Raw genomic sequence first — 19,725 nt, 5'->3', positions numbered from 1 at the left:
TAATAACAATAATTTCTCTTATTTTGTGCCGCAGCAGACCGATCGGGGGAGCTGATGCTTTTCTCCCACAATGCATCGGGGCTGGCATATTTGTGGCTCGCGGTAATAGCCACCGCCGCATAGAAGGCGTCTCTGTACCACCTTAAACGTATATATCGTTTAAAATGCTGTTTTAAGGAGTAAATGTTCAGTGCCGTTTTTTGGTGAGACGTCAAGTCTTGCATCATGTCCGCCAACTCCCATGGTAAGTAAAATAATTAGTTTCTGTCGATGAATTCGTGTTAGCCATGTAGCTTTGCAGCTAAGGGGGCTATCATACGGCTACACGGTTACAAGGCCGCATAAGACGTCAGATATAAGTAATCAAAGTGGGTAGTGGATATGTGCATGCTTACTTTTAAAATTAATTTGTGAGATTCGAGCGGCTGCCATTTTTCCCGTCTTAAAATGAGAATTGTTTTTTTTTTTTTGCGCAAAAGAAAGATGAAATTAATATGGGCTAGCTAGCTAATTAGCCGAATTGTTCAGTAATGACCATCTTATTATTAAATGATTCACAGTAACGGTCACGCCTATTTCATATATTATGCATGTGAGTGGCGTTAACACGTTTTTATTTCCATTTGCAGTGTTTATTAGCATCATCCAACTTATGTAAATGTTCAAACGCCGTGTTTCTGTTGAAAACCTAACCGTGGGCTTGTTTATGTTAGCTAACCCTGTTGCTGCAGTCGGCGAGAAAGACCTCGCCTTATTTTCACACTTACCTCGGTGCAGAGCTACAGATTATTAGCTTTATTGCATTGCTACCTACATTTGACATCACCATGTCTGGTTTAAGATGTGTATGGATGAAGCTGTTGGTAAAAGACAAATTGGTTCTACATTATATACCATTTTGAGTCTGCATGCTCCAATATTGAGCAATCGATTATCAGAATCATTTAACGTTTCCAGAGGCTGAAAAAATTAAAAAAACAACAAAAGATTGACAGGCATTTTTATGGCCAAGAGGATCATTGTCCCTCAGTTATTTAATCTATTCCGACCCAGTTGTGAGCCCCTCTTGGTCCACTGTAACAGATATGATGCTTGCTGTGTGTGACAGGACTAATAGGTTGACATAAACAGGAAACATTTGGACCTGGGGATTGTTAAGGTTGGTCTATGACTGAAACAGGCAGAAGTATCTGCTTAAATTGTGAGTGATTTAATGCCTCGGAGTGTCTCATGCACATAAATCATGCACAGTTTATCCCTTTCCTAGTCCTATGTTTTATACGGGTTGTCTCAATCCAGTCGTATGAGGCCTCCATCCAGCCAGGTTTTCTGGGATGGGATCTGTCAGGAAAGACTTTGTTCCAAAGCACTTTTTATTTTAAAGTGGAAAAACCCCCACAAAACACTGATTGGAAAGACAGGTGTACATCAGAGAAGTGCTTCAACGGAGGGAAAATTTGGACAGAATATATACCACATGGAGCCCTTCTGCAACGGTGAAATTCCCAGCCTGACTGGGGAACTATTTCCTGTCAAGTTGCCAAGCATGCAGCATCTTCAAGCATCTTCAGATGCCTTAACGGGCTCCAGACTCTTACTGACCATTGCATCTTTCCCACCAACTGAGCCTGGTGACGTCAAGCATCTTTCCAAAATAGCCAGGCACCTGTTGTTGTCCATATGATGAACTCAAAATTCTGAAATTCTGAATTAGAACAGAAAAGCTGACTGGATTGAGGGAACCCAATAAAATTGTGTCCAGGATGCTTCTGCAGAAATATCTTCCACAGAGTAACTGATTGCTAATAGAGGTCTGCAGCCAAATCAACTTAGTTGGTACTCTACCTATTTATCCTGACTAATTTCTAATTGTCTACGTCTTATACTACATTTTATGTTGCTTTTTTAAAATTTGTGCCGAGCACGTTGATGTAACTAGCAGTTTAACATCATTGATTGCTCTGCTGGGACTGCATTTGCAAAGAAATCTGCCTCTCTGTTGCAGATTATGAGTTTGATGAGTTTGACAAGCCCGGAGCTGAGAGGTCACGCCGAAGGAGAGGCGAGGATGACGATCTGGACAGGTAACTCCTCGTGCAGTCATCTCACGACAAGAAGACTGCTGACCGCTGTGTAATTTTCAAACGGCTCTGATAGTTTATTTTCATCCTTTTGTTTGATAGTTTTAGATTTAAAAGTCCAAAAATATTGACAGAAATTATATTTTAATTTTCCAAGCCCAATTGCACTCAGAAAATTGACTCATATTTCAACGACTCAATCATTTCAGTAAATATCCAGACTTTGGCAGCTTGCCACAACCTAGATTAATAAAAAATTTGGTTTGGGCTAGTTTAATTGGACTTCTGTCCTTGTTAATATGGCAGAATGGTGCTTTATTTATCATTTCACCTGCCAGTAGAATTATTTTCTGATCTCACTTTGTGTTGCATGCCTGAAACGACACCATTGTTATGCTCTGTTACAGATGCTGATTCATTTTTTAACCTAATACATTTCACGGTGGTTCCTGCATAGTTAATGCCGTGACAGCTACCTTCAGGCTTTAACACATAATTAAACAGATTTTGACAATCATTGACAGGAAATCAGTTTTGCTTCAAAGAAATTTGGGAACGGAACTCGAGGCTTAATGCAGAAATAAAGTGAAAACACTTTCATTCCGTGTTCACATAGGATGTGAAAGTCTCTACGAAGACGTTACAGTTGAGACGTAGCCTTAAAGAGACACTGTATGTCCTTTTACAATATTCAAGGGGACATTCCCTTGAGCTGTCGAGTTGTGACAGTTGTGTCTAGGAAATGGATATTAGCACCCTAGTCTGACAGAGAGCATGCTGTCTTTTCTCTTTAAGCGACCTGGAGGAAGATTTGTTGGAGGAGGATTGGCCAACAGGAAAAAAGGTGAGATAGAAGAAGCTCGGCTTCACCTTTGTGTCTCAATTGCTCTCCCCCCAGCCCCCCTACCAACAAGGTTTTCTGCTTACAAGGAGAATGCGGAAGGATAATAACTCAGTTATTCAATATAGGAATAAGGAAAGCAAGTGAGCTGTTGACTTGTAGCAGGTGGCTCCTCCACAGGGGCAAGTAGGAGGAAGTAAAAGAGCAGGGCTGACCTGCCCAGATTGCCTTCACCACATGGGTTTCAAGCATCCTTTGGTGTTACAGGGGGCACTTGCCCCTCCCCCTTGTAGGCACAATAAAAATGTTTTAAGTTAAATGTTATTTTTGTTCTAGAATGCCTCAGAAGTGTCGGATGAAGAGCTGAATGATGACCTCCTTCAAAGCGATGAGGAAGATATAGACATGAGGTTTGTCGTTTAGCTTTTTATAATCCAGTAAAAATGATAAATTGAAGCGCTGTTTCCGTCACTTCCTTTAACCTCTCGAGTGCTTTCTTTGTTCTCAGTGGTCAGGATGTGAGCCTCAACGCCACCTACAACTTGGACACATCCTATGACCAGCAGGACAACTCGCAGGAAGCTGAATACACGGATGATGTCATGAACTCGGCTGCACAAGGCTTGGAGGAAGGGTACCAGCACGAGGGGGAAGAGGAGTACGCTGAGGAGTACGGCCAGGACAACTCAGAAATGTGTGAAGATCAAATAGACGATGGTGGCGACGGCTACCCAGATGAAGTGCTAGACATCCATATCAATGAGCCTCTCGATGGTGAATTTCAAGTGAGTTCTCAAGTTCGCTTACTCACATAAATATCACCCCCTTCCAAGCATGCACGCACACACACACACACACACAGGTCTTGGCCATTCTTCCTCGCTCTTTTGTATTTCAGAGATAGTGTCAGTTTGCCCTGCTGAGAGGACAGGCTGAATCGAAATCTATTGAGGGGACAGAAATGTCAGTCGGCATTTTGGGGCAGGGGGAGGATTAGATTCATTATCACTTCCTGCCACTTAATTTCTTCATCGTGCTGACCAGGTTTGTGTTGACAGCTTGTTTGGCAAGGGGCAATGCGCTGCTGTCGTCTCTAAACCGCCTTGCCTTTGTGACCTTGGGCTTGTATCTTTGGGAGAGTAAGGGGCTCCTTTGTGTCAGGAAGATGTGCTGCCAATTGGCAGAGGCTAATGCGGGAGGCTTTTATTTTGGGATTTCGACTGAATCTGATAAAGTCTGATGCAGGTGAAAAGATTATTGACCTTCCCCAGGACACCCCATCCAGTTTTCTAATGATTGATGCGAGTTTGCCTTTTATTCACTCCCCTACCCTCTTAGTGGGGCCTAAGAGGATCAGAGATAAGAACAGATCCATGTGCAAATGTCTGTTATGGTCCATTTACCAAGGTGTGATGGTGTTTGGCACCTGACAGAGATGCATTACCCTTCCACCTTTCTCCAGACAAAGATAAGACGTCAGCCCTGTTATCAAGGCCGCACTGTGCACGTGGAAGCCTTTTCTTTATTTTAGGGCTAAGAATGCAGGTATTGTTGAAATAATTTAAGAAGTCATCATGTGCTGATGTGTACTTACAACAAGGTCAATACGCCACCTACCCTTGACATTTGGCTCACCGTGGTGTCCATTGAGTACTGTGTGGAACCGTTTAAAGGATTAAGCTGTCCTGGTCCCCTGGGGCAGCCTGTCCATCCATTTGGTTTGATGAGTGGTTTTTTTCCCAGCCTTTTCTGCATGAATATATGCTGTTGTTTGGCAGGTTAATGGAGCACAACAGCAAACACCCTGTTGTGACCTACAGTCTGACCTTATTTTTGCTGGTGGCTGCTATACTGATTGAATATTTGGTTGGGTATTTGCAATTCTCCCTCTAAATTGGTGGCTGTGGACAGACGATACTGTGTGTCTCATTTCAAATGATTCCATCACAAGGTGATTTTCTTCCTCTATAGAATTGCTACAACTGACTCGTCATGGTGCCGAATGTTTACATGTGCAATTTTTTTTGGCAGCGAATCACATACAGCACGAGCGATAACGGAGTGATTTGCGAGGAGTCAGTCAATGATATTTTCACCATCAGTGAACTGGGGAGGAGTGTTTTTATCTCTGCCTGCATTTCTGTATGTCATGTCAAACATTTACATCTCATTGAATTTCAAATGCTGTCAGGAATAGTAATGAAGCCTAGCCCCCACTGTTATGGTAATTCAAGTGGGCGGGTGGTGGTGGTGGGGTAATATGGTGTCTCCCCGAAATCCCCTCCATGACATTTTAATGTTTCCCTTCCTGCTCCGAGTGATTTTTGTCTCTTTCTATTACAGCATGATTTTTCTATCTCAAATGCGAATATTCAAGTGTTGCATAATTGGACCAAATTTCATTTATTCCAACTACTCAGATAAAAGGATTTCTTTGTGTCATAAAAATTGACCTAAATGTCCTTTTCTGTTGCTGTAGTTACATGAATACTTCTCTGCTTAGCAAACATGTTTTTAGCTGCGACACCAACCAGGAAACGACTCTATTGCTGTTCCTTCAACTATGATGATGTAACCATTATTATGTGATCTTTAAGGATGATGAATATCAAACCTATGATGATCAGCCTTTGGATGAACTTGGAGAGCAGCAGGAGGCCCCGGAGGAGGAGGTGGAGGAGGTGCCGGTAGTTGGGGGAGACGAGCAGCAGGAAGAGGACAATGACACCACAGCTCAGGACTCGCAGGAATTTGAGACAGAAATGGTATTTTGCTTCTTGGTGTGCCAGTGTTTGTCTTTGCATTAGGTTTCATTTAAGCCTTATTAAGTTTTAGGTTTCTCGTCAAAGAATGACAGATGAACGCGGGGGCTCCACAATTTGTCCAAAGTTTGATCTTCAACTGTTAAAATGTCCTCAGGTTGAAAGTGAAACCCTGCCCGAAGAAGAAACAAAGGAGGAAACGGATGATGAGGATGAGGAGGACGAAGAGTCTGGCCGTATGAGATTCAGATCAGAAAGAAAAGAAGGTGTTGTTGTTCGATTGGCTGATGCAAGCAAAAGGAGAAATATCCCCGAAACTTTAGGTACAGTTTGTTCCTGCCCAGGATAATATCTTCTCAGAGGCAGGAGTTGATCATGCACTCAACATTATTTGGGATTCTAAGGTGTTTTTGTCTATTATAGAATTGTCTGAGAAGGCTAAAAAAGATCTGATGGCGTTTGAGGAACAAGAACGGCAAAAACGGCTGCACCGACACGGTGGGCGAGGCAGAGGAGACGGGAGGGGAGGCCGGGGCAGAGGGGGCTGTCCATCATTTGGACTGATGGACTTCAGAGGAGGAAACAGAGGAAGAATGAATGATCAGAGGCCCCCACTAATGGGAACAATGGGAAAGCTGGTAGGCTACTGTGCACTCATCCACCTGAACGGTTTTAGCTACATGGAGTAAAGACTATCTCACCTTTGCTGTGTTTTTGATTTTGTTCCGTCTCTATCCAGCCATCCCGAATGCCTCCATCTCATCAGCTTCATCATCAGCACGTGCAGTCCCAGCAGCACCACCCTCCCCACCCCAGAGGACCTCCTCCATTCCAAGAGCACGGGCGCCCTCTTACCCAGCAGCCCCTGCAGCCCCTCATCCCCCCACACATGACGCACCGTTCCCCGCCGCTGCGGCCACAGATGGAGCCTTCGCCGCGGATTATGAGCTCCCCACCACCCAACTTCCCACAACACCACCAAGAGCACCCTCCACAGCCCAAAAACATCCATATTAACCCCCATTTCAGAGGGCACCCTACATCATCTGTACGAGGTAGGCCTGTTCAATTCCGTTTAATTTACACAGTAGAATTCTTTGTTTGAATATTCCATGTCAGAAACGACACCTTCCTGTTTAAGAAGCTTCTCCTTGGAGTTGTTGGATGGCAGTATGTCTGGCAGTTATTCTAATCCAGACACCTTTTTGGGCACTGTCAGGGTGTCATTTTGTTGTTTGGATGAGTGGCAGGTGAAGGGCTCTCTCTGCCAGTAATGGGTTTATCCAGCCTTTATCCCCCCTGGCAGCGCCGCCATCCCATTCCCCGTGATCGGTTTATCAGGCCTGTGTCTGGGCCAAGATTGAATTCTTTAATGTAAAGCATGTGTCCGCTGTTATTTTTTGTTTTTTTTTCCTAGCCAGCACCGATTAACTCATCTCAGAAATGTTATATTGAATGCTCATAAGTAGGATAATTTAACATCTTGTATCTTATTAACATTTGTATGTTATGTTTTGGTCAATATGGGAAATCTCACATGTCTCAGGGCCTTCACTCTTCAACATCACTAACCTCTGTCTGCTGGCCCTCGATTTCCTTGTCCTCCCCTTCCACGCCCCCCCCCCCCCCTCCCCTATCTATCTCATTGCAGTGCCCTTGATGCCTCCTGCTCAGAGCCAGCCCAGACATGCTGTGAGTCCTCAGAGGTTCCCTGTGAGTAGCAGCTGCTCCTCTCTCCCTTTCACCTCACTTTCTCTTCCTCTCCAACACGGTTTGCCTGCCCTTTTTTTTTTTTTTTTTTTTTGCAAAGGCAATATCATTACAGCAATTAGACCACTGGCCCTGTCCAAATACCGTTAAAGCATATCTGTAAACACTGATGCGAGTCGGCTGCACAACTGGAAATGTATGATAGGGCTTCGAGGCGGTGCAATTTTGGAGGGTGGTGCTGTGAGCAGCGGGACTTGGGTAGCCACTCTTCATGGTTTGGTTTAGGCTTTGAATGGCTATCTTTGTGCATAATGGACTTGTAAAACCAGGATAAACTGCCAGTTAAAATTCACTTTTCACAAGTTTGGGTCCCAAAGGCACAGTATTTAAGTGATTGGAACACTGTGCTGTGCTGGTATGATGTGACTGGGTTTAGCCTCTCGAACTATATATTTCTAATGCCCAATTTCACATCAGAGAAAGAGTCTGAAGTTTTCTTTTTTCGAAACGGTGCTTTTTCTAAACATATTTATTTGTTTAACAAAGGCGCAGTCTCAGAGTTGTCTGCAATATGTTTACAGTAATAGACGTATTCTGGGAAATTTTTCAAGGTTACTCTGGCTTCAAGATATCATTTTATATGGATTAATGCAAATGAATCCACATAGATAGGATTTTTCAAGTACAACACGATTGGAGCCAGGTAACACAGAGGCTGTATTAAATTTAAAAAATCAGTATCTCAGTAATGGATCCCTGAGATCATAAGGGATATTGATCACGGCAGCACTAATATCTCAGTTGTGTGTGTTGTGTGTGGGGTTGGAAGGGTTGCCAGACAGCTGATGAACAGCCCAGTGTTGGATTCCCCAGCTGTCAATCGTATTTAAGTGTCAGTTGCCAAGGACACAATTTGAGATGCAGGTGACACGCGGACGAGCAACACTCCATTTAGGAGCACACACCTGATTACTCATTATCACCAATCATCGACCCATCAAATGTAATCACCCGAGTTCCTGTCAAAGGGAAGGTCTCATTTGGAAATTACAGTAATGTTTCAGTTTGAATCAATATCGATATTTTTGTGGTGCACAAGTCTCCTTTTCTGCATCATCCGTGATAACAAATGCTGATGTGAAGCCCAGACACACAACTATTTCTATGCTCTAATTCCCCTTTTTTCTAGAGCATGTGACATTTGGCCTTGTTCCTTTATAAATATATTTGCTATTCCGTCACTGCTTACACTGTGTTTGCATCTTTTACACATGGAGCAGCTTGCAGCCTGCTTTATCAAGGATTAAAAGTGAGAGGATGAGCTGTCATTGGAGTGGTATTATGCAGACACCAGAGTCCTCATTGTGCAAACCTACCTGTTTGACCTTTTAAAACAGTCTGATTGTAATGCCCATGTCTCCATAAGCCTCTTTGATTAACTTTCTGTTCAGCAAGTTTTGGGGTCCCTGGCCTTCTAGATTTCTTACGCTACTCCCTTCTAAATACCTCTACGCAGCAGTGGAATAAAGATGGATTAAAAACCCTGATAGCATCTTAAGTAATTTATAATAGGCTTGGAGGAGGCCAATTGTTGGAGTGCCATGCATTGAAGGGCTGGTTAATTTTTCAACAGAGGTTGATGTTTCAAGGAATAAAAGAGACACCTATGAGGTGGATTCAAATTCTGAGGAGGGATTAAAGGGTTATTATCTAGTTTTCCTTGTAATATGGCTTGGGAGTAATGTCAGTAGTGTCTTAAAGTCTGAACACACAAAGTGGTTTAAACAAAGGTGAGGACACTTATCCTCTCCTGAGTTACCCTTAGCTTATTGCAGGGAGGATTTTGGATGCTTTATTCACAGAGCCCCAAGTAGCATTAATGCAGGTTTACTCAAACATTCAGGCTGAAGGGTTTCTTTAATATTGGCATCCATATTGATGCTGACAACTAAAAATTCTGCATCTTTTTAATGACCCCAGTGCTTCAATTACATGCCCTCTCTGCCCACCTAAATGACTCCAACATGTTCCCATTTTCATTAGTTTAATTTGTTTGTGATGATTAAGTTCCCAGTATGGCCTATAAATCTCAAGTTTTGTGTTTTTCGCAGGGACCGGGAGACTTCCAGCAGCACATGCCTGGTAATTTCGGTCTGCCCCAGCGCTCCCCTCATCACATCGAGCCCTTCAGGAACCAACCACCTCAAGGCCCACCAGACAGAGAGCCTCTCTTTATGGGAGGTGAGTCCTACACCCAGTCCTTATGAGGGTTACAAAGCTCTCTTAGCATATTTAATCCTATTTGACATCACCTCTGGCAGTATACCTGCAGGGTATGCTGCTTGATTCTGGTGCTGCTCTATTAGTAGTTCTCATGTTATATGCATGTGTATATATACATCTGAATGAGTTTTACAGGCTGCATCAAACATCTATATTTCACATGTTTCTTTCACGGGATTAATGCAGGTCTGACACTACAGTTGTTTACTGCTTTACCTTGATAGAGTTATCTACTCTTGCTGTAAAGCTGTACATCTAGAGAGTAATAAAAAACAACCCCAAAACAATCTGACTTCTTTGCTGTTGTTTGCTTTGCCTTGTGTGGACCCAGAGCGCACAGAGTCAACACGGTTTCCAGGGCAGCACATGTTTGATCACCAAAGCTCCAACCCAATGAACAACCACAACCTTCACCACCAGCAACAGCTGCCTAACCAAGGCCACATGGGCTTTGGCCCACCAGGACCACCTTTCAATCAGATGGGCCAGGGTCCTACAGGACTTTTTCCTAGAGAACCTCCCAGACCCAACCTCCCTCCTCATCAGGGCCATCAGGGGATGATGAACCTCAACCAAGGAGGTTCACAGAACCAGCCTCGACCGTTCATGGGCCCGCGTCAGCATTTTGGCCAACAGGGAAACCCTTTCCCCCCTCCACAAGTCCAATTTGGGATGCAGGTACGACTTAGAGTAAGTGATTTTTTTAAATTAATAAATGTCTGTATCTGTGTGTAGTCTGTGTTCTGCTCCTTTCCTGTTCAATAGAATAATTCACTCTTAGGCTTGTGATTATATCATAGTAACATCCTGGCGTAGCGCAGTAGTCAACATCCCATAATATGTCTACCACAAATGTGTGAGATTTTATTCATGTTGCTGCCCGTTCTATCCCTCCGGTCACACATGGTTGATCAGCCTCTATAGATAAATGCTGCTGACATGTTTGCCTTCACTGGGGACACAGACAAGAGCTCCCCCTAGTGATACAATAGTTCTTGGTGAACTATTATACGGATACTCAAATGTAGGCTGAATAAATCACTGGCACCAAGTGATGCAAATTCACTTGGAAGCTAGTGCTTGAATGAAATGTTTAATTTTTTTTCCATCTTCTTTTGTATAAAAGGGCTTAATGCACGGGCCCCCTGGTCCCCAGCTCCCACACCGCGATCCACTCCCACCCCATCAGCCCATGCATCAACACCAGCATCATCACAGACAGGACCTGCTCCATCGTGAGCAGCAAAATGTCGGTGAACCCCGCCCCATGATGCTCCACGGCCAGAATCCGTTCCAGCAGCAGCAGCAGCAGCACGGCAGACAGATAAATTCCCGCCCTCAGAACCTTCCACAGAGAACAATACCCAGCAGGCAGAGAATGGTGAGACATTTTTCAGCTTTACTCCTCTTTTGTTTTTTGTTTTTTTTACAAAAAAAGAGACAATTGTCACATTTAAAGAGATAATAAAAGTTTATTTTCTCTGTAGAACGCACCTCAACACATCTCTAAGCCGATGCAGCCGCGCAACAGCAACCTACGGGAGCTCCCCGTCGCACCTGGCAACACAAACATGAACAGTTCCCGCCCTGCCGCCAACATGAGGCCTGTTGCCAAGGCAACACAGGGTGTGCGTCCTGAGCAGAGCTCTCAGGCGGTGCCTGCTGGTGGCAGAGGAAGAGGCCAAGATTTTGCCAAAGCTGAAATGCAGCCTGGGGGAGAAAGCAGTGGCTTCAGTCGCAGGGAGGCACAGGTCAGCTTGGTAGCCCCACTATTCTACATTTGTACCCACCACGGTTTTCATGTTGAAAATAAATGGAGCCTTTTAATGTGCTCAAGGTTCGCATTTATTAAAATCCCAACCATGTACTAAATGAATCTGTCTCATTCCATAAGGAAATCAATACCGTTGAATTTTTCACTTGAGTGTTGACGGCGATTACATCTGAGATCGGTCACTTGCTCTCAGCAAAGCAGCCCGTCATGTTTTCATTTCTTTGACTCAGAACCCAGACGAAGACGAGGAGACGCGGCAGTACCGCCTAAAGATCGAAGAGCAAAAGCGCCTGAGAGAGGAGATCCTAAAGAAGAAGGAGATGCGGAGGCAGATGCAGGCTGGCGTCAGAAAGAAGGAGCTGCTGGACAGGCTGAATTCCCAAACCCCAGGCAAGAGCCCTGCTCCATCACAGGCAACGCCACAACCTGCACCACACCAGGAACCACTGCCTCCGCAGCAGCAGGAGCAGCTACAACAACTTCAGCAACAAAGGCAGTCCACTCCGAGAGCGCCGCAGCCCTTAAACCAACCATTAACAGGTCCAAACCCAGGCGCCCTCGCTCCTCCCAACGGCGGCGCTCAGACTCCTGCGCCGGGTCCTAATGTCAAGACTCGACTCCACATGTCTAAAGGTCCCACCCAGCAGCAGCAGGCCCCCAGGCCTGGTCCCACCCAGTGGAAACAGCCCCAACACAACCATCAACAGCCACTACAGCAGCGGCGGAACGCTGCCGTGCAGATCAAGCTCGGAGTCGAGGCGAACGAGCCGACTCAGAGGAACATACCACTCATTTCAACTGTGGCTTCTGCTCAGACTGGACCTAAACCCGGGGCCAAAAGAACAGTGATGCAGAGGACCAACATTTCTCTGACTGACGGGCAACAACTGCCACAAAAAGTCCGCGTCATCAAACTCTGTGGAGCGGTGAGCATGCCGTTTAATTTTATTTTTAGCATCCTTCACCGGTTTAATTGAAAAGATAAGTGACACTTTTCAACACAAGTGCCGCCAGTCCACTGTGTGATCTAAAAGATATCTAACCTATAGATATGACAGGATAATGCGCGTGTCATTCTGGCAAAATTGATCTGTTAAAAGTTCCCCTCGTAAAGGTGCGAGCTGGTATTTAAGGCGAGTGTCTCAACATACATTATACCTTTAGGACACATTAAAGTGAGCAGTGTGACATTTATCTGTGGATTCAGACACCTCATCACTTCTCTTATAAAGGTTGATCCCCTCTTGTGAGGCCAGGGGAGGATTCTGGGAAAGGGTAAAATAACAGTTCCAGAATTAGCACCGGTGGCTAGTTTATAGTCACTTGTCAGCGTGTCGTTGGCCTTAATTGTGTATTAATCTTAATTGAAAAGACACAAAGGCGTGCGTGTTAAACATCCGCACGCGCCGCTGAAGAGGCATGTCGGCGGGGTGGGATCGTATTTGAAGTAAGCTGCTTTCCGGCTTCATCCCGGAGGATAACGCCGCGGAGCCGGTATCTGAGACTGTCTGCAGATGAAGATAAGCGAGTGTCAGCGCTGTAATGGAAACCTGAGCAGAGCTATCTGATGTGCTGCATCACGAGGAAGAGGAGAGGAGTGTGATCAGAGGTGGAGGAGGAAAACAAGCGAGCCCTGATGCCACGCTGGGAAAAAAAGATGTCTGGATGCTCTGTCTTCTGCTGTCATCTTCGGGGGCTTGACAATGTTATCTCTCTACTCCTGTTTTTCTCACACTTTCCCCCTTTCGTTCTGGTTTCTATCGAACCATCTCTCAGGTGCGCGGTGACAAAAGAATAGCAATCCAGGTCTGCTGTAATTAATCTTTCTTGGTTGAACGAGGGTGCAGGGAAGGCAAAATAATACCTGTGTAAGAAAGTTGCCACTTTTGAGGATTTGGATTTGGATGGCTTAGGCACACAGATAAGAGGCAAATTATATTTTCATCAGGGATAATACAAAGCAGCATGAGACACAAAGGCTGGGGGTAGGACGGGAGACAGGGATACACATTGAGCCGCTGTCGGTTCAGTGTAATGCAGCTTAGCTTTTGATGGGCGCAATCAGGAGCCGTGATTTCTATAGGAGGGATTAATCCATTTACTCTCCACTGGGGACAGGTCAGAGATATCGCTCCTTTTCTCCCCCCTTTATTGATCTGTCACATCTCTCTGCAGAGTCGGGGGAAGAGACGACCTTCAATTCCTTCCCGCGCGTCAGCAGTCGGGCTGTGACTTTATTCGATAATGAGTCCATCACCTTATTGAGTTGATTCTTATTCCCCACAGATGCCTGATAGCAGCTGGGCTCATTTGCTGGCACATTTCCCATTTACTCACCAAGTTGGGGCTTTGCAAACTTTCCTGTTTTTCCCGGCCAACGTCTTGACGTACAATATTTCCCGACGGTGGCGGACGGAAAATGAGAGCTCGGGTTTTAACGCCTTGAATTTATTTTGTCGTCACCGCCAGGGTGTGAAGGGGCCGGCAGCCAATGACGGCTCAGAGCAGCAACAAGGCGCCATGTCTGTAGCGCCGATGAACCAGAGCATCCAGTGGAAGGTCACTGTGACGGGGGGGCAACAACAGGCAGCAGGCAGAGCCCTGCAGGCTAACCGAGGGGCAACGGGCCACCAGCAGCACAACAGGGTACGTCACAAATGAGGACTCTGAGCCGAAGACACCAGCGCTGCTGATATAGATATAGTAGTAAAACAAGGCTGAAACATCTGTGGCGCTGTCCCGCGCCGCTGGTGACAGCCACTTGGTCGTCGTGGTAATAAGACAGGACAGTGTGCCAGGCGCAGGAGTATTGACAAGCTGGAAGCGGTGTAGCACAGGGAGGCTACACCAGGTCCCCTGGCCTCCCTGCACGCCTGTCACCGCCATGCTGCCTTCACGGTTACCATAGTCACTGATGCTGACAGGCTAAAGCAGGCACCAGAACGCTCCCCCCTCCAACACACACACACACACACACACACACCCTCTTTCTCTGCTGCTGAAGAGCTGTCGTTTGCCTGGAAATTGGACACTTCCTGTCTTAAATAATTAGAATTGGATAAATGAATGTCTACATATGTATAAACCTGCGCGTATTGGCGGTCTCTCTCACTCCTGCCTTTGCTTGTAGGTGGTGGTGTCGGGCCGGGGCCGAGGTCGCGGAGGCGGGCCGATGGGTCGAGGCCGTCCGCCGTCCGGCAGACAGAACCAGAGGGCTGCAGGGAGCGAACGCCGCACCGTCTCCATAGAAGGCCTCTCCTCCTCCACGACAGACATGCAGCTGAGGAACCTGCTCAGGTCCATCGGTCCCATAGAGGTAGGGAGCTTGTGCCAGTGCACCCGCAGCGTGAACATTGCTTTGAGCTCAATGTGGTCCTATAGCGCCCTCTGCCGGCGCATTAACGCTCAGCCCGTTATTTTCTCCGCCACAGATGTTCTGCATGTTCCCCCAGCAGAGGAAAGCCGTCGCCAAATTCTCCAGTCCCGAGCACGCTGCAAACTTCCAGATGAGCTTCCACAGGTAATCAATGCTTTTAAAAACCTCGGGATGGAATGGAATCTGGTTGTTACGCCGACGGCGTCAGTGAAACCTTTACAATTACTACACAGGCACATGATTGATTTGTCCCACATTGATGTGGCGCTGATTGACGGATGAGGATCACGGTAGGAGCCAGGAAGTCTCTGCCGCTCCACCCGGTCATGGCGGAACATTTCCTCAGCTCCTCCATCATCTCCACCAAGAAGTTTTGGCTCGCTTATCAACCATGAACTCAGACACCTCAGCTGCCCCTTTTTGACTGTTAAACTGGCACCGGGGAGCCCACGGGCCCTCAATCTGACCCCAATGTACATTTTAATGAATGTTTTGAGCAGCTTACAAATAACTTATAGTGAGATAATGGTTGTTCCCCTCCTCGACCAGCCAATCTTTAATCTGTAAAACTGGTACATCACCTAATTAATATCATTTTTTTTCTTTTTTAAAGAGAAATCTAATTTGTGGCTAGCTGTTTGGTTTGAAGGCAGTTTGTGAGGGGGTTGCAATACCTCCCCCCGTCGGTAGGTGTCAGTATTTAATCAGTAATGGTGCTACATGGTATCCTTCAGGTAATGGTAGAATCTTCCAGCAGTTTTTGGTTAAATGGCGCCCCCCAGTGGCAACAGGTGGCTGTTTTTATTGAGAAAGTGATAGAAAGTTCCCCGATTCGTCATTTAGGGGTTCGCTTGTAATTTTCCTAGCACTTTTTCAGGATAATTCTAATTTTGTAAGATTGATCAACCTAGTGGTAGTTTAGTTTGGTTGTTTGGTTCAGCCTTTTAACTGATGACATGGAATGCGTGTTTGGGTCGTCCGTCATTGCCTTTTGAATGTATGTTTAGTTGCTTATTGTTGCATAAATGTGCTTGGAAGTAGACTTCCTCTGTTTTGAGATTTGTTTTAATCGGCGATTTAAAGTAAACTAAAACTGTGGAGAGTCAGAGAGAATCGCAACCTTTCATGGGCTGATAGCTAATTGATTTGCAATATTCATCTGATAGAGTGAAGCTGTATTTTCCAGCTTTATGCTAGCATACCTGGAGGTTTACACTCAGCTGATGGCGTCGTCGTTGGTGTGTTTCACTATTATGAAGCTCCAGAAGTTTATTTCCCTTCACTACGATAAAGGTTTTTTCCTAAATCCGCCTGTAAATACTAGTTCTAATGTGTAAATTTGTTGTTTAAAGGGAGGCACCGCATCACTGCAAACCTGGGAATCGCTCAGCTTCTCTTTCCGGCCCTTTGGTTTAATCAGAGGGCGGCGTTAATGTAAATACCTACAGGAACTTTGGGCCTTTTCCGTTGTAGCCAGGTGCGTCTTTTGCTCCGCGGCGTGCAGTGCGTTTTAAAGAAAGTCGATAGTTCAGGAGAGGATTGAAATGATCTGCAGGAGGGAGGGGGCAGCCATTATCTGTAGAGGCCGTGTACATATGTAGACCAGACTTTCTGCCAGTGTTCTTCCTGTGTCTGACTTCCTCCTGCATTGTAATCCTTTCCCATGTATGGATCTGCTCACCTGTCCTCACATCAATCCTTTTATTGCCGTTTTTTTTCATTCAAGCCAAACAGAAGAGCGACAGGATGGCGTTTCTGTTTATAAGACTTTTGACAAGAAGAGAGGATCACAAAAAAAAGGTTTAAATCAAACAAAAGGAAATAAAAACGTGGCTGATATACCGTGAGCATGCTGGTATGTGAAGCCAGGTCAACTTTAGCCCACAGACGTGTGATTGTGTGTGATGTTCGTATGTCTGGTGCCTTTTTTTGGACGGGTTTTCTTATTTGTGTTGCATTTCTCTCCGTTTCCGACTGCCCTATTCTGTAAGTCTGGTCGATAAACCGGTTTAGACCGTGTCCAGAGAAGACTAAAAGCTGCCAATCACCTTTTATCGCCCCCAAATTTTGTAAAGTAGATGATTTTAACAGATGATGGGAACCGTCGTCCCGCTACAACCAGGGCTTTGACCCAGTGTCCAGCGTCGCGCCCACCAAAGATGCACTCCACTGTTTTATGTTTGGCCTGAGCGTGGAGAGATTAACGTTTAGATCATCTCTGGTTTTAGATCTCTTGTATCTGGAGGACGACAGATGACTGGCGCCCTGGTCTGTTTTTAGGCCTGCAGGTCACAGTAAACGTCCTCGTGGTCTCACGCACTTTTGTATGTTCCCAGTGGTTCTAAACTGATTTCTTTGATTCCTTTTTGTTTTCTCAGACTTTTGTAGAGGTTTTTGTTCTGTTTGATGTCTTTGATGTTGTGCGTTAACACTTGACGTCAAGTGCTGTGATCAATCCTGTGGATTTGACCCGTACGGGCAATGTCCGATGCTAATGTGTGGATATAAGACAGCTGCTCTTATAGAGGAAAACAGATTCATATTGAATCTATTTGTACTTAAATTTTAAGCTTTAGAATATTTATTGAGGGAAGGCTCATGTGAGAGCCTTCGGCGGGTCTTTGTTCCTGCTGCTGCTACCGGAAACCTTGTGTCAGGTCCACCCGCCTCTTCCTGGTTCTGTTTAACGCTAACAGTTTTATTTCCCCACAGGTTTGTTTTGGTCCTCTGATGCTGTCCAGACTGGCTGAAATAATCACTTCCTTCTTTCCTTTTCTGCAGGTCACAGAACAGCGTCTCAACAGAACCCCCCCCCCCTAAAAAAAACAAAAAAAACCCACCAGGTACCATTCCCAGGGCTCTGCCTGTTTTAGCCGAACAGCGCTAACTGATTGGCTAATATTGTCTTTTATTACGTCAAGTTGTTTTATGCTAAATTTTGCTGATTGGAAGAAAGAGACTTATCAAAAGTGCAGGTCATTAGAAATGACTTCCTGCCCTTCTCCGGACGACCAGAGCTGTCCCGTTGGCGTGGAAACTGTTTAGCGATGCTAACGATGCTACCTGAGGCTTCTCTCTGGTCGTCTTTGTCCTTCAGGTGGAATTAGTTTCTACCACAAACGGGACGTCGTCTAATGACATGCATTTTTACCTCACCTGTTTAAAGTGCGTTAAACCGTTGGAATGGTCACATCTGGGCAACGCGGCGCCACCCCCCGACCACCAATCAGAGCCGGGGGGGGGGGGTCACATCATCAACCACATGCTAAATTGACCTTTTCAGGTGAATTTTTCAGCAGCCGACCGTCCAGAGGAGCGCGCTCCCGCCTTTAACCTTTGGCCTTTTGAGATTCTTCCACAGCTGTCAAGCGTCTCGCCGGAGTGAGGATTTTGACCTTTGCCCCCCCTCTCTCACTGTATAGAGGCCGCTGCTTTCACACTCCTGGGTGGGGGCACCAAATGTTGCTTCCGTTGCTTTTCCAGCCAGCGCTGTTCATCCAGCCTAAATTCTTTTGAACGTTGACCGTCTCCTGTAAGGCGCAGGGGGCCGACGGAGGTTTCCAGACCATTTCACAGACAGACCTGTAGCTTTAAAAGCCTCCTGACGGGACACCTGCGGGGTCTCCGCCCTGGGAGAGTGACTGAAAGTCCCACCAAATCCCGAGTTTTCTTAATTGGGGATGAAACGTGACCATCCCGCCTGGTCCGGTGTGTGTTTACACTTTACCATGTTTGACCCAAAGTGATGGTGTTCTGTAAAAACTCTGCAATCACTGTGAGAACGTGTTCTGACGCTGTAACTGCTTCTCCGAGGAGAACAATGTCGCACCAAAGATGGAAGTTTGTTATTCGCTCAAAAGAAGAAAAATAAAGTCCTTTTTTAAACAAATATCAGATTTTCGAGCGTGGTTATTGAGGATGGAGATTCAAAGGAGCGTTTGGTTGCTGTTTCTGTTGCTCAGATTGAGCGTGTGGGGAAGAAGCTTCTCTGGTTTGGGGACATTAAACGCTCTGCATCGCCCATAATCTGGTCAGACGCGTCTCCTGGCAACCAACAGTCGTGGACGAACCGCCCATGATGATGATTTACATCATTTAAGAGCTTCAATCCTCATAAAGTCCCGTTTGTGGGGCGACTGACGGGCCTCCGTTGGACGACCGCCGTGTGGGTACGTGAGCGAAGAGCAAACGTAACCTTCCTCCTGCATAACTCCCGGTTTTGTTTTCCACAACGCCAGACTGTTCCGTGTTTGCAGATGTCAACATTTGTAAAAGCCGTTGTCGAGCCCGAGCAGACCGAGGGCCCCCGGAGGGATTAGAGGAGGCTCTGTTTACCTGCCCTGAGGAATGCCGTCCCGCGCGGACGCTTTTGTATCTGCCGGGGACCCGGGGTCACGGCGCCGGGAGAGATGGGCCGCTTTGTCCCTCTCCAAAGTTTCCACCTCGCAGTATCAACAAGGGCGCACAATGTGGGCGACCTGAGAGGAGGAAGTGGAATTCCTGCTCGTGTTGCTACGACGTTCACAAACACTCTCGGTGCCCTCTTGTACCTCTGATAGCCTGAAGACTGTGGAGCTGAAAACACACCAAAACCATGTGGTTTATTTGGGGGGGGAGGGGTGATTACGGTCCCAGCGCTGAATCACGGAGGGGGGGGGGGGGGGTCTCTGATTATTTAAAATATTTTCAACTCTATCAGCCCAGATTTTCGCGTGCAGCCGTTTTTCTCCGTCTTTACCCCCCACTCTCTGCCACCCCAGCTGCAGTACCCGCGTTTGACCGCATCGCGTCGCGCTCGGACAAAAGAATGAATCCCAAAGAGCGCACTCCGCGGACACGGTGGGGGCGGGGGGAGGGAATGGGAGGGGATTACAACCATTTGTTTAAGGCTGACAAAT

The 19,725-nt window shown here is 46.2% G+C and overlaps 1 protein-coding gene across 2 annotated transcripts; it reads left to right on the top strand.

The window, feature by feature from the left end:
- Positions 1–58: 58 nt before the first annotated feature.
- On the top strand, positions 59–18,712 carry rbm33a (RNA binding motif protein 33a). 2 transcript variants are annotated; one of them, XM_057012687.1, is made up of 19 exons: positions 59–244; positions 2,006–2,084; positions 2,877–2,925; positions 3,259–3,332; positions 3,431–3,707; positions 5,520–5,687; positions 5,842–6,007; positions 6,108–6,322; positions 6,424–6,739; positions 7,336–7,397; positions 9,506–9,635; positions 10,009–10,355; positions 10,804–11,058; positions 11,165–11,428; positions 11,682–12,377; positions 13,921–14,097; positions 14,582–14,767; positions 14,883–14,971; positions 15,061–18,712. In XM_057012687.1, the coding sequence occupies exons 1-19, from the start codon at positions 226–228 to the stop codon at positions 15,107–15,109; spliced, it is 3,618 nt and encodes a 1,205-aa protein (XP_056868667.1). In that variant the 5' UTR covers positions 59–225; the 3' UTR covers positions 15,110–18,712. The 2 variants fall into 2 exon arrangements, with proteins under 2 accessions (XP_056868667.1, XP_056868666.1); XM_057012686.1 differs by having other exon boundaries at positions 10,009–10,367.
- The last annotated feature ends 1,013 nt before the right edge of the window (positions 18,713–19,725 follow it).

This window comes from Takifugu flavidus, chromosome 17 (genome assembly GCF_003711565.1).
Source record: "Takifugu flavidus isolate HTHZ2018 chromosome 17, ASM371156v2, whole genome shotgun sequence".
Taxonomy (NCBI): Eukaryota; Metazoa; Chordata; class Actinopteri; order Tetraodontiformes; family Tetraodontidae; genus Takifugu; species Takifugu flavidus.
This window is presented reverse-complemented; position numbering and strand designations above follow the sequence as displayed.